The sequence below is a fragment of the Oncorhynchus nerka genome, linkage group LG28 (genome assembly GCF_034236695.1).
Source record: "Oncorhynchus nerka isolate Pitt River linkage group LG28, Oner_Uvic_2.0, whole genome shotgun sequence".
Classification (NCBI taxonomy): domain Eukaryota; kingdom Metazoa; phylum Chordata; class Actinopteri; order Salmoniformes; family Salmonidae; genus Oncorhynchus; species Oncorhynchus nerka.
In genome coordinates, this window is record NC_088423.1 from 38,793,415 (window position 1) to 38,809,077 (window position 15,663).

At 44.3% G+C, this 15,663-nt stretch overlaps 1 protein-coding gene across 6 annotated transcripts in view; it reads right to left on the reverse strand.

The window, feature by feature from the left end:
* The window catches only part of LOC115113210 (transcription factor COE3), a 77,697-nt gene that overhangs the window by 25,094 nt on the left and 36,940 nt on the right, over positions 1-15,663 (reverse strand). For 2 of the 6 annotated variants that reach the window (XM_029640595.2, XM_029640592.2), the window contains exons 7-9: positions 11,538-11,619; positions 4,582-4,699; positions 10-140 (exon numbers count right to left, since the gene is read on the reverse strand). In XM_029640595.2, coding sequence (XP_029496455.2) covers positions 10-140; positions 4,582-4,699; positions 11,538-11,619 — 331 coding nt within the window. Of the gene's footprint in view, positions 1-9; positions 144-4,557; positions 4,700-11,537; positions 11,620-15,663 lie in introns of all 6 variants that reach the window. The other 4 variants (XM_029640594.2, XM_029640591.2, XM_029640593.2 and 1 more) reach the window with 2 other exon arrangements.

Genomic DNA, 15,663 nt, shown 5'->3' on the forward strand with positions numbered 1-15,663 from the left:
ATATTGTACCTCACTCCAGACCAGCATGGTCCCGAACACGACCTGCAGGCCATCAAAGAAGTTGTCCCCAATGATGATGACAGTGGCCCCTCCTGTAGTCCATCCCTCACTGGGGCTGATGGCCTTGATGCACGGGGTGGCTGCTTAACACACAGAGAGAAGAGCCTATTCAGTACCTACACTTCTGTATAGCCTGATGTCTTTAACCCAGTAGAAAGACACATCATGGAAATAAGCCTGGAGAGAGAAAGAATGATGGATTTGTCCTTTTAGGCACGAGAATAAAAATCATTCATCGGCAGCTTGGAGTGATGTAGTTAAGCAGAACCTTCAAATGGTTTGCTTCACAAAGGCTAAGCGCTGGACTTGTGAGTGGAAATTATTTGATGTAGCACATTATGTGTCAGGGCAAATGTAACTCTCAAAATGGATTAGGTGTAGCCCTGCATGTACAGTAGAATTTCAAAGTTGAACACATCTCAAATGAGTCAAGAATAAGGCTGTTGAATGAAAATGACAAGCCAAAGCTGTGTTGTTGGTTTCATGTCATTCCGTTGTCTTTGTTCCCTGTGTTCTGGCATGTTGTTGAGAATGCAGTTTCACGTTTTACAACATTAATAAATTCATGAATTATTCAGGCTCAATTTTTGCCTTTTGTGATCGATTCAATCCATTTCACATTGTTTCTTACAATGCTTTTCATCAGCCATGACTTTTGCTCCATAGCTGTGCCATTAATCAGAATGCTGGGTGTTATTATAATCTAATTTGAGCGAGCTCATGTCAAACTCTCTCTGTCATTTGATACATTGCCTTAATATGATGTTCACCCTGACACCATGTTTACAACAGGCATAGCATGACAGCTAACCATAAAACAGCAATATTAAATGTAGCCTTTTAACATCAATATTTTGTGAATAGAATGCGAACTGCGCATACTTGTTCTTTTAACATTTTGTACTATTTCAGTTATAAGTATTTCATATGAGCACATTGCTGTGCTACTATTATCACTCCAGTTCAGTAAATACAATAAATCCCCATATCAGTATATTGTAATGAACATTACATACAAGACATCTCCCTTTGTTTGCTTTGCTGTTGGGGCTGTTCAGGTTATGTTTGCTTTCTTCCCATAAAGCGCACATGCACGCACATGTGCACACACGCCACACTAAGGGAAATCACACGCACGCACACACTATGGGAAATCTGACTTTAACAGGCGCTGTTGACTTCATGCTAATCGCCCTTACAGAATTTCATCTCTGAGGTCTGGACGAGTGACATTTGCTTTCCTTAATTGCTAAGCAGAGCATCTGAAAGAAGACCATCTCTCTGTGGGATCGCTGCGTCCCCTCAAAGGAGCTGACCTTCATCAGTGCTGCCGATTACGGCAAATAATTCCCCCTTCAAAATTACTGTAAACAAATTGACTTTGGGGCCAGGAGAGAGAGAGAGAGAGAGAGACAGAGAGAGAGAGAGAGAGGGGGGGGGGGGGTGATGGTGGTTATTGGGGGGCAGCTGCAGCCATAACCCTACACACATACACACACCGCCTTGGAAATCCCAACGTCCCCCTCCGGTACACAGAAAGGACCCATAGAGAGGGAGCGACCAGGGGCCCTAAGCCGTCCACCCTTCTGCCTGAAAATTTGCATATGTCTCAATGCACAGACAGAGAGGGGAGCATGTGCTGAATGGGAACCGTGGCCAAGTGGATTACACAGGCAGCGCAGGCGATCTGAGGATAGACACGCACAATGCCCCGCAGCAGATGATAAACATTGCAGGGAGGGAATGAGGATGGCTGAAACAGGGCCTGACTGTGCCTCACAAAACACATACTTTTAAATTGTTTAAACCAATATTAGTTTATTTGTGAGCCTTTATTTTTAAACGTCCCTAAGCGCAAATCCAACATCAATTTTGGCTCCTTTACTTGCTAATGCGGCAGGTTAGCACTGGAGTAGAGAAAACTGATGCTCGATCTGAGCTTCGGGCCAACTTCCGTCTGAAGCGCTTGTAGACCTACTGAGCCACTCAAACAGGTCTGATGTGTCCGTGGCTGTGGCGTCCTTTGTTCTGCCTGCTGAAATGTGTTGTAATTGTGCTGTGGGATGTCCAGATGGTCGGCTGATAGTGCAGCTGATGGGATTATACCTTTTACCTCTCCCTGGGCCATCTGTTACCCCTTTCTCTCTCCCTTTCCCTCTCTCTCTCCCCCTCTTTCTCTCTCCCTTTCCCTCTCTCTCTCCCCCTCTTTCTCTCTCTCAGGCTTTCTCCCTCTCTCTTTCTCACTCTCTCTTTTCTCTCTCTCTCTCTCGCGCTCTCTCTCTTTCTCTGTCTATCTCTCCCTCTCTCTATCGCTCTCTCTCTATCTCTATCTTTCTCTCCCTCTCTGATTCTCAGACGGAGCAGACTGGATTCACTTGTCTTTATTGCATAAACACTAATGGTATTACAGCAACTTGGCGTGCAAATGACTGGGGCGCTGCAGGCTCATTGCTGAGGCTTCCATACTCTCCAAGTCTCTACAGTGGAGGTCAAACGTAGCTTAGGAATGCAAGGCGTGAGTGTTTATGAGGGCGCGAGTGTGTAAGTGTGTGTGTATTAGTGAAGGATTTTCTGTATATTCATGTCTAAATGCTTTTGTGACAGCTCAAACCTGCATGGTTCAGTTGTGTGTCATTGACAGAAATTCCTGTTCACCAATAGGGGGCAGCACTTCTTGAGCAGCCTGACACTGTAACCCCAGCACTGAGACAATGAACTGAGAGTGTGCCTTGCTTTCGCAGACACACAGACAGACAGTCAGTCAGCCACATACCTGAGGCTTCTCACCCAGCGAACTCCCAGTGAAGAATGTGTTGCTAATTTAAAGCACACTCTGTCTGCCTGCCTGGTGTCAGAACTCTATGAACGGCATGGATGGGATTACATTTTATGACCGAGTATCCTGTTCTCATGTGTTATGTCTATGAGTGTCTGGAGTGGGAGACGCAAACAAGCAATGTTTTGGCTAAAGAACTATGGTACATTGGTAATATACACAAAGTGTTAGTTGTCTCCACTCGGCTACATTGGGTTGGGATGGAAAATAAATGCAGATATACTGGAAAGAAAAATGTAGTATATTATAGTTAAATGAAATGTTCTCAAACTCAATCATTGAAAATTGTCAGGTGATTTAGGCACTCAAAAGCAGGACCGTTGTGTACACCTTATGAATAGCTGTGTAGCTCACACAGACACCACGCTAAATTGTGTTATTGAAGGAGCTTGTTTTACAAGGCAAGCTTACTGCTCTTGTGCTTAGAAGAATGAGGAGGGGAAGAAAGGGGTGGGCAGTGGAAATTTGCTTGGAACACACACACACACACACACACACACATTTACATTTACATTTAAGTCATTTAGCAGACGCTCACACACACACACACACACACACACACACACACACACACACACACACACTGTCCTGTGGGATGGGGGGAACATGGAGGAGAGGGCTCAACCTCTTTAATTGCTCTCCTCATTAAGACTAAGGTTGCTAGGCGATTCACACCTACCCTGTCATAAACGTGAGACACAGATACAAACAGAACATCACTGAGGATAATGACTTCGATGCTCGGGGCAGGACTTTAATTATTTGATTTTGTTCTCCAGTAGTGGAGTCATTAATAAAGACAAAAACAAATAGCTTTTAAACAAATGAGCTTTTCCCTCCACTAGATATATTAATTGTCTTGTCTGGATTTTTTTAACCCTTGTTGTATTAAACATTACATTTGCTTTTGGTGATATGACCATTAATGGTTATTAAACTGGAGAGAAGGCCATTTCAGTCAGTGGTGTGTGTGTATATAAACTGTTTGCCTAGCCATAATTGCCCCTTGAAATCTGAAGATAAGCAATTTGCACAATTGGCCTGCTCTGGTTTTTCCATAATCTTTCAGCTGTTTATGCTCCCAGCTGCGAGAGGAGGCTAGGAGGGGTCAGAAGGTTGTGTTTAGTGCAGTTTACTTTTTGGATTTCCCATGGTTTGGGGGCCCTGCTTCTCTCTCTGTTGGCCATGCAGGCAATCAGTCTATCATATAGAATCAGTTGGAAGAAAAACAGTCAATTCTGTTTTTCTCCTAGACCCTCCTCCCGCCCTGTCCTTCATCCCTTCATTTCTCCTCTCAACTGAAACTGCAGCACCCAGCAACAGGAAATTGACCTAACTCAGAATTCTTTGCCAATTTCATCATGTTTCTAATAGGTAAAAAAATGTTTATGTGCCGTTAACAATTGGTCAAGATTGGAAATAGTATATCATTTTATCATCATTATAAAATGTCAATAATTACTAGCATTATTCAAATGATTAGCGCGCTATGCATGATATTGTATACTATTTCCAATCCACTACAAATATTTACATTATATATTATATATATATTAATATTAATATATTAATATTTAGATTTACAACACAGAATGAGAGAAAAAAAATGTATGAATGAAAGGAAGATGAAAAGCAAATAATATGATGTAAAAGGTGCCTACCATTCTCCAGATAAGGAGGCGTACCTTCTGAAGGGTCGAGTCTGCGAGCCCTTCGCCCATGCTTGGAGTTGTTGTGGACAAACATGTTGTCTGAGACAGCCAAGACGTGGCCGTCCACATTGACTGTCGTCGAGACGACAACCTGCAACAAGAGTGAAGGTAGACCGTGTCATTTAGCAATCTGTAGGAAGGGGACACAATCATGTACAAAACATCAGCTTTAATCATGCTTTATTGTTTTCAGATTTAAAGAACAACCTTTCGCTCTCTCTATAATCACTTGTTTTGACCCACTCTGACAAATGTTGTGTTGATGTAATTGATTCACAAAAGACATTGATTGACTCATCTACAGTGCCTTCAGACAGTATTCATACCCCTTGACTTATTCCATATATTATTGTGTTACAGCCTGAATTCAAAATGTATACAATTGAGGGGGGTTTCTCACCCATCTACACACAAAACCCCTCTATGACAAAGTGAAAACAGGTTTTTAGAAACGATATCGAATGTATTGAAAATGAAACACAGAAATATCTCATTTACATAAGTATTCACACCCCTGAGTCAATACATGATATAATCCCCTTTGGTAGTGATTACAACCTGTGAGTCTTTCTGGGTAAGTCTCTAAGTGCTTTGCACACCTGGATTGTACAAAATTTGCCCATTGTTCTTTTTAAAACTATTCAATTTCTGTCAAGTAGGTTGTTGTTGCTAGACAGCTATTTTCAAGTCTTGCCATTGATTTTCAAGCCGATTTAAAACTATAACTAGGCCACTCAGAAATATACAGTTTAGATTTAGCCTTGTGTTTATTGACCTGCTGAAAGGTGGATTTGTCTCCTAGTGTCTGTTGGAAAGCAGACTGAGACAGGTTTTCCTCTAGGATTTGCCTGTACTTAGTTTTATTCCATTTTTTTTTTTTTTTTACTCCTTGGTCCTTGGCGATGACAAGCATAACCAAAACATGATGTAGCCACCACCATGCTTGAAAAAATAAAGAGCGGTACTCAGTGATGTATTGTGTTGGATTTGCCCTAAACATAACACTTCGTATTCAGGACATAAAGTTTATTTCTTTGCCAATTTTTTTACAGTTTTATTCTGTACAGGCTTCCGAATTTTCACTGTCAATTAGGTTAGTATTGTGGAGTAACTACAATGTTGTTGATCCATCCTCAGTTTTCTCCTATCACAGCTATTATACTCTGTATCTGTTTTAAAGTCACCATTGGCCTCATGGTGAAATCCCCAGTTTCCTTCCTCTCCGGCAACTGAGTTAGGAAGGATGCCTGTATCATTGTAATGACTGGGCATATTGATACACCATCCGAAGTGTATTTAGTAACTTCACAATGCTGAAAGGGATATTCAGTGTCTGCTTTTTTTACCCTTCTTTGCTAGGCATTGGAAAACCTTCCTGGTCTTTGGGGTTGAATCTGTGTTTGAAATTCACCGCTCGACCGAGGGACCTTACAGCTAATTGCATGTGTGGGGTACAAAGATGAGGTAGTCATTAAACACTGTTATTACTGTTAGTGAGTCCATGGAACTTATTATGTGTCTTGTTAAGCACATTCTTACTCCTGGATTTATATAGGCTTGCCATAAGAAAGGGGTTGAATACTTATTGGCTCAATTAATTTGTAAACATTTCTTAAAACATCATTCAACTTTGACATTATGGGGTGTTGTGTGTAGGCCAGTGACACAAATGTCGGCCGTAACACAACATAATGTGAAAAAAGGGGTGTAAATACTTTCTGAAGCTACTGTAGTTCCGTAGAGTGGACAAACTGGATAAACTCATCAACAACTAAAACAACCCTCTTCTTGGTTCAACAAACATTTCACCTGGATCAAATTCCAAGTCACACTCAGGCTGAGATTCAATCTGATTGCAGTTTATAGGCAGAGCCCAGGTACCCTCATTTGTTGACTTCTGTGATCGAAAAAGCCTTGGTTTTATGCATGTCAACATCAGAAGCCTCCTCCCTAAGTTTGTTTTACTCACTGCTTTAGCACACTCTGCTAACCCTGATGTCCTTGCCGTGTCTGAATCCTGGCTCAGGAAGGCCACCAAAAATTCAGAGATTTCCATACCCAACTATAACATCTTCCGTCAAGATAGAACTACCAAAGGGGGCGGAGTTGCAGTCTACTGCAGAGATAGCCTGCAAAGTAATGTCATACTTTCCAGGTCCATACCCAAACAGTTCGAACTACTAATTTTGAAAATTACCCTCTCCAGAAATAAGTCTCTCACTGTTGCCGCCTGCTACCGGCCACCCCTCAGCTCCCAGCTGTGCCCTGGACACCATTTGTGAATTGATCGCCCCATCTAGCTTCAGAGTTTGTTCTGTTAGGTGACCTAAACTGGGATATGCTTAACACCCCGGCAGTCCTACAATGTAAGCTAGATGCCCTCAATCTCACTCAAATCATCAAGGAACCCACCAGGTACAACCCTAACTCTGTAAACAAGGGCACCCTCATAGACGTCATCCTGACCAACTGGCCCTCCAAATACACCTCCGCTGTCTTCAACCAGGATCTCAGCGATCATTGCCTCATTGCCTGTATCCGCCACGGAGCCGCAGTCAAACGACCACCCCTCATCACTGTCAAACGCTCCTAAAACACTTCTGTGAGCAGGCCTTTCTAATCGACCTGGCCCGGGTATCCTGGAAGGACATTGACCTCATCCCGTCAGTTGAGGATGCCTGGTCATTCTTTAAAAGTAACTTCCTCACCATTTTAGATAAGCATGCTCCGTTCAAAAAATGCAGAACCAAGAACAGATACAGCCCTTGGTTCACTCCAGACCTGACTGCCCTCGACCAGCACAAAAACATCCTGTGGCGGACTGCAATAGCATCGAATAGCCCCGTGATATGCAACTGTTCAGGGAAGTCAGGAACCAATACACGCAGTCAGTCAGGAAAGCTAAGGCCAGCTTCTTCAGGCAGAAGTTTGCATCCTGTAGCTCCAACTCCAAAAAGTTCTGGGACACTGTGAAGTCCATGGAGAACAAGAGTACCTCCTCCCAGCTGCCCACTGCACTGAGGCTAGGTAACACGGTCTCCACCGATAAATCCACGATTATCGAAAGCTTCAATAAGCACTTCTCAACGGCTGGCCATGCCTTCCGCCTGGCTACTCAACCTCGGCCAACAGCTCCGCCCCCCAGCTCCTCGCCCAAGCCTCTCCAGGTTCTCCTTTACCCAAATCCAGATAGCAGATGTTCTGAAAGAGCTGCAAAACCTAGACCCGTACAAATCAGCTGGGCTTGACAATCTGGACCCTCTATTTCTGAAACTATCTGCCGCCATTGTCGCAACCCCTATTACCAGCCTGTTCAACCTCTCTTTCATATCGTCTGAGATCCCCAAGGATTGGAAAGCTGCCGCAGTCATCCCCTCTTCAAAGGGGGAGACACCCTGGACCCAAACTGCTATAGACCTATATCCATCCTGCCCTGCCTATCTAAGGTCTTCGAAAGCCAAGTCAACAAACAGGTCACTGACCATCTCGAATCCCACCGTACCTTCTCCGCTGTGCAATCTGGTTTCCGAGCCGGTCACGGGTGCACCTCAGCCACGCTCAAGGTACTAAACGATATCATAACCGCCATCGATAAAAGACAGTACTGTGCAGCCGTCTTCATCGACCTCGCCAAGGCTTTCGACTCTGTCAATCACCATATTCTTATCGGCAGACTCAATAGCCTCGGTTTCTCGGATGACTGCCTTGCCTGGTTCACCAATTACTTTGCAGACAGAGTTCAGTGTGTCAAATCGGAGGGCATGCTGTCCGGTCCTCTGGCAGTCTCTATGGGGTGCCACAGGGTTCAATTCGGGCCGACTCTTTTCTCTGTATATATCAATGATGTTGCTCTTGCTGCGGGCGATTCCCTGATCCACCTCTACGCAGACGACACCATTCTATATACTTTCGGCCCGTCATTGGACACTGTGCTATCTAACCTCAAACGAGCTTCAATGCCATACAGCACTCCTTCCGTGGCCTCCAACTGCTCTTAAACGAGTAAAACCAAATGCATGCTTTTCAACCGATCGCTGCCTGCACCCGCATGCCCGACTAGCATCACCACCCTGGATGGTTCCGACCTTGAATATGTGGACATCTATAAGTACCTAGGTGTCTGGCTAGACTGCAAACTCTCCTTCCAGACTCATCAAACATCTCCAATCGAAAATCAAATCAAGAGTCGGCTTTCTATTCCGCAACAAAGCCTCCTTCACTCACGCCGCCAAGCTTACCCTAGTAAAACTGACTATCCTACCGATCCTCGATTTCGGCGATGTCATCTACAAAATGGCTTCCAACACTCTACTCAGCAAACTGGATGCAGTCTATCATAGTGCCATCCGTTTTGTCACCAAAGCACCTTATACCACCCACCACTGCGACTTGTATGCTCTAGTCGGCTGGCCCTCGCTACATATTCGTCGCCAGACCCACTGGCTCAGGTCATCTACAAGTCCATGCTAGGTAAAGCTCCGCCTTATCTCAGTTCACTGGTCACGATGGCAACACCCATCCGTAGCACACGCTCCAGCAGGTGTATCTCACTGATCATCCCTAAAGCCAACACCTCATTTGGCCGCCTTTCGTTCCAGTACTCTGCTGCCTGTGACTGGAATGAACTGCAAAAATCACTGAAGTTGGAGACTTTTATCTCCCTCACCAACTTCAAACATCAGCTATCCGAGCAGCTAACCGATCGCTGCAGCTGTACATAGTCTATTGGTAAATAGCCCACCCATTTTCACCTACCTCATCCCCATACTGTTTTTATACTGTTTTTTTTATTTTATTTATTTATTTACCTTTCTGCTCTTTTGCACACCAATATCTCTACCTGTACATGACCATCTGATCATTTATCACCCCAGTGTTAATCTGCAAAATTGTATTATTCGCTTACCTCATGCCTTTTGCACACATTGTATATAGACTGCCCATTTTTTTTTCTACTGTGTTATTGACTTGTTAATTGCTTACTCCATGTGTAACTCTGTGTTGTCTGTTCACACTGCTATGCTTTATCTTGGCCAGGTCGCAGTTGCAAATGAGAACTTGTTCTCAACTAGCCTACCTGGTTAAATAAAGGTGAAATAAAAAAAAGAAAAAAAAAGAGCGGTTCTTGCAGGCAGTGTGTGTGTGTGTGAACCTGAGTGAGATCCCATTCACAGTAAACGCTACATACAGTATGTCGTCTCAATCGAAAATTGCCTTTAAAAGCCGCAGTGCCTTTAACCCGCGATCGGAATGAATCCAGGCCTCAATATATCATAGTGCTTGTTTTTATTGTTGTTTTTTCTCTCAACCACATCTCCAAACAGTGGACTAGGCCAAGAATGGAGAAAGTGTTTCCGAGCCGGAAAGAGAGAGCCCCTCTCAGGTTCTGTTTGCCGGTGAGTGACCTTGGTGTAGCCGTGGAATTTGGGGGGTGCTTTTTTGGTTAGTTGAGGGTGTGGGGTTGGGATGGAGGTAGGGGGGCTGAGTGGGGAGGTGAAAGAGCTCCATTCTTGCTCGCAGGTTCAGAGCTGGGCCAAGCTGGGGATGATGGATGTGGTCCTCTCTGGCCTCCAGCTGGTTTGGGGGGGTAATAAGCGGAGTGGAAGGCATGCAGAATACACAACATTGGCCTGAGTAACACCTACAGTGAAGCATCTGGTAAAACTATCTGGGAAAAACTGAATTCTGGCCATTGGAATGGAGACCGGAGAAGATAGCCAACAATATTGTAAGCCTTGGCGTACAATACCTCCCACCCTCAAATACTCCAACAATAATGTCAATGTCAAGTCCTGCACGTTGATTCCCTCTAAATATGGTAAATCTAGATTTTATTAAAGATAAACAGATACAAATGGGGTAGAAGTTTTATGCAACACTCACTCATACACTTCCTGCTACATATGCCTGAGGGAGATATGTGTTTTTAAATAACTCAGTAGCTGTCATAGCTAGGGCAGTATGTTCCAGTCTCTTGTGAATCTACTGTAGGAGTAATGCGATGGTAGAGTGAACACCTGAGCTGTCTGTGAAGGGATTGACTCTGTTAAGTCCAGTTACCCCCTCAGGGAAAAGGAGACGAGGCAGGTCTAGTGGTGACATCAGAAAGAGTCTGTCTGTTTCATGTCTGAGGGTTTGCTGGATGAGGCTAGGTTGGTGTGTTTGTCGTAGCCCATGATTGGCAGTGAATGATGGCCCCTGTAGTTTGTGGCCAAGCAGATAGGATACCACCACTCTATTCAGGCCTGACCTCCTACTTGGGGTATATGGGTCTGGGGTAGGCAGATAAGGAGATCACTAACTTCAATGGCACCCCTCCACATTTAATAGATAATGTATTTTAGCTTCTGCAGCCTCTTAGACATGGGAGAATTCCGGGCCTCCAGATAGAGGTCTCTTTGGTAATACTATAATGTCATTGCTGGCTACAGTGTTATGGAAAACACCTCTCAGATGGCTGCACAGTGAAGAAGTGTGTGTGTGTGTGTGTGTGTGTGTGTGTGTGTGTGTGTGTGTGTGTGTGTGTGTGTGTGTGTGTGTCCTACTGGGAAACCCTGCGTTAACACATGTGGTGGGATCGTCCTCCCTTCTGTGCTGTGGTTCAGAAAGCTGTCAGGACCACAATTGATATCACCTCTTAAATCCCATATCCTTATTTGTGTAAGACGGTGTTCTCCAATAAATAATCCTACATGTGTTCAGCAGCACACTGACACCCTCTGCGTGTGTGTGTGTGTGTGTGTGTGTGTGTGTGTGTGTGTGTGTGTGTGTGTGTGTGTGTGTGTGTGTGTGTGTGTGTGTGTGTGTGTGTGTGTGTGTGTGTGTGTGTGTGTGTGTGTGTGTGTGTGTGTGTGAGTGAGTTTAATGTGAACCTGAGTGAGTTTAAACCAGTGTGTGTGTGTGTGCGGTTTTGTGTAACTTTCAGTTACCTGGAACCTGCGCATGTCTCTGGGATTCCCTGCATTCTTCAGACAGTTCTGATTGCACTTCAGGAAGAACTTCAGGAAGAATCTGAAAGAGAGCACAAAACACCAGTTGAAGCATAGAGCCATTCAAGAATTCATATGGAATGGAATTCCATAAAATCAAAACAGGTCCATGCCACTCAACATGTCAACAACAAATCTATTTCACCAACATCAAACGGATAGATGCTACTCAACTGTTTAAAATAATGCAGATATCTGCTGTTGCTTTATATACCCCTTAGCAGCAACCCTTTGTCATATCATCCTCTCACCTGAGTTCACAGCCTGTTCCCAGACCCATCTGCTACTAGCATGCAGGAAGTCACTTGATATTCCACCCATCTATTTAATCCCAGAACACCCCCTGTGCAATTAAAGTTGTGCTGTTCAATAGGGAGGTAAATGAGGCCCACCTGTGACCAGGTCTTGTTTGAAGAGCATCAGGGATAAAGGACCTAACAAGGTGAGAGCGCGCCACAAAACGTATAGTCCTGTCAAACAATTAGGCGGCCACTCCTGGGACCTTCGCTTCACGCCACACACACATGCACAAACGCACACACACACACGCACACACACACACACACACACACACACACACACACACACACACACACACACACACACACACACACACACACACACACACACACACACACACACACACACACACACACACACACTGGTGGATGGGTGAGGCAATTATGCCACAAATTACAACCTGGCTAATCGTCTCTAAAAAAATGTCATGTGAGAGACAGATCTGTGGTTGGTTAGTCTGTGAGCTTCTCTCTCTCTCTGTCTCTCTCTCTCTATGTCTCCCTCTTGCTGCACTTCGCTTCAGCTGACAAGTGTTTGCCTGTGAGCGTCAAATGAAAGTCAGATCACTGTGATTTTACTGAAAATGCCTTCTATCATGAGCTCTCCTTTTAAATATAACCTTTCCGCAATCCAGTAGATAACATTACAAAGGAGACAGGTGGAGGAGACTTAACAGTCCCTGTCTTGGCTTGCTGTCTCCCACTACAAATGTCTTCCCTATTAGCACTACAAGTGATGACAACAATATGTCCTAAACCTGACAGTGGGATCAATGATTATATCAGCAGAACATACTGCAACACACTTTAATTGACTTTCTTGTCATGTACAGTAAAAACATGCTACAGACTCATTAGGACTCATGTTTTTTGGCTCCCTTCAAGTTTGATGTAAACACTTACCATAATTAATTGGTTTAATGCACAATTTCATGGTGTCCATTGAAAAGCTAAATTTGCACTGTTACAACTTATTGCATTACCATGGATTGAATTGATGTTGCTTTGCTCAACATAGAGCTTGTTGCCTAAGAAGGCCCTTTGGCAACACCTAGCCTCCTACTTCTTACTCCACAGTGGGATCTGGGCCAATGCAATACATCTGTGCCTTGAAATGACCCCTCTTACCCTGGCCACATTAACACATGCAGTGGTCATTTAGATGTGTTCTCCAATAAGACTCCAATACACTTAGCACCACTGCCAGACCAAAGAAGCATATGAGAGGTGAGAAAATATTTTCACTCCTCATCCATGGTGCTTTGGCTCTGCAATCAATAAAAAAGTTTTAAGCCACGCCAAAGTGCTGATTGCCTGTTGGTGTGCTGCAAGGCCATAAAAAACCTGACTTGTCATTAGTGCATTTCGCCTGATTGTGTTCAGTGTGTTTTTGGTTGCAGCTGTTGGCCGATCATCAGAATGACCATTATGTACTCTAATTCCCTGACCTTGTTTTTATTTCCCCAAAGAGTCGTAAGGCAGAGCAGTAGACATCTGCGGAAAGCAGACCTGAAATACGACTTTTATTTGTCTGTCGCCTCTCATACAGATTGAATTAGACTGGTGTGTGTGTGGGTAAGAGCCTGTGTGTGTGTGTCCAAGATTGATGTGCTCTGTATGTTTTCACCTTGCGCAACAAAATAAATATATGCAAAAGAAAAGGAAAAATAATAATTTTGTTGCCAAAACGTAAACGTTACTGAAGCGACATGTTATTTTTAGCACGGGGCTTTTCTGTTCCTTTTTCTGTTGCGCTGTAATACGATTACAACGTGTAAAACTGCAGTAAAACAAAAAGGGAGCAATAAACAGAAAAGGACAACTTGGGAATAGAAAGCAGCCGTTCTATTGTGAACTCATTTATGTTTACTGTTATGAAGACGATTAACCACATTTCCAGCTAACAGATAAGCTTCGTTTCAACAGTAGTCCATGTTAGCGGCAACAGTAAAGCATCATTACATTAGAGTTGGTTAACATTCTACATGAGCGCACTGTAAATTGGTCCTTGGTGAAAAGGCAAGCAATTAAGACAAGCCTCTCTCTTTTACTTCTTAAATATCTAGAGAACTTTGTGCTGGTGTTTTGCTTGGAGACAAAAACGAGATTGTTTGATAGTTTTTTAATGGGATATCGAGGCGACGACGCCATTAGATGTTGGCAACGGAGGGCAAAGGGGGGATCGAGAGAAAGAATGAACTGCAATTAGGTTTGATTAAAGCTATCCTTCTCAATAATCAGCGCTAGTGACAGGACAGGAGGACCCTCGTGGCCGTGGAGATGGAGGAAGGTGTAGAGAGATATTAAGGCCAATGAAGGGGATATTAACATAGCTAATTAAAGCAACTCCTCCAAAGCCAGTAGACGAGCGAGGCTCTCAGTGGACCGCCATGGAGGAAATAATCGGCCCAGACAGCTATCAGTTGGAGCAGGGCTGCAATTCACCAGAGAGAGGGAGAGAGGGGAGAGAGAGTGGGGGGTGGTAGAGAGAGAGAGAGTAGCAGAGAGAGAAGGGTGAGAGTAGAAGAGAGAGAGGGAGAGGAGGATGAATCTATGGGGTGTGAAGAAAGACAAAAGAGGGAGACAGGCGAAAGCCTAAAGAGAGCGAGGGAGACAGGCGAAAGCCTAAAGAGATAGACTTACAGTACTGGAGAGCTATGCTCCTTTTGACACAACCCTCTCCCTGTCTGAAGTCTGCCAGTATAACTACGACCTGACATCAGCTTTTATCTTCCAACAGCTCGAGTTACAGGCCCACAAATCAACGCTAAAACAATCCCTTTCTAACGGAGACTAGGGCAATTAATAGGATTCTCTTGTAGCCTGTACCTCCATGCTCGCCACACTGCTGAGGCTAGCTACTAATCATGCGATAATGATTTCTCTCCTCTGGTCAAAGGGGAAATAGATTCTCTCTTTAGTAATGCTGCGGGCTCGGCGGTTTCCACTCCGTGTGCTTCACACGCCTGGTAATTGAGGAGAAAAAGGCAGACTTTGGCACTTTGACTGATTTGAGGGCTGCTAGACCCTCTTATCTCTACTCTGATCATTTTAGGCTGACACTCAAAGGGAGACCCGTCAGCCTAATTCTAGCTCGCCCCTCTCCCATCATCAAATAGAATAGAAACGGAGAAAACAAACAGACGAAGTGAGGAGACGCTTCCTGATTTTAGGAGCTAAGCTAATTGGGAGGGGGGAGATGTCATCCACTCCTTGACATCTCTGCCTTTGATTAAGGGAAAAATGGGAAGTAATGACTCCATTGTATTATTACTGTACTACCAATACTAACAGGGTATCATACTGCATTTATTTCACTGTGTTTTGTACACCACCCATTTCAGAAGTTCACGACTGAAACATCCATGAGTGTCAGTCCTTAGCTCCTGATTGGTGCCCAAGCAATAATGAAGAGTACATAGCCGGCGGCCATGACAGTGAGGTCATCATTGCAGGGCGGCGAGTATCGACCACCACCCAGCCATAGCCCTTCAGACCCCAGTATGGGCCTCATCATGGGCCTCAGTGAGGCTGGAGGAGACCTGGAACCAGCGTCTCACAACACACCACTACGATCTGCTGACAGCAGATCTCCTCACTGAGATAGTAGTACACAGGTCAATAACATATTGGATTTACAAAATGCCAGGGTCTTAATGTCAAGCCTTCTGCATCCCACCAGCTCCAGTATGTAAGGTACTCTACTGTACTTCATCTACTGTACATCATTCAGGTCCCTGTTCTGACAGGCCAGGCTCCAATACACT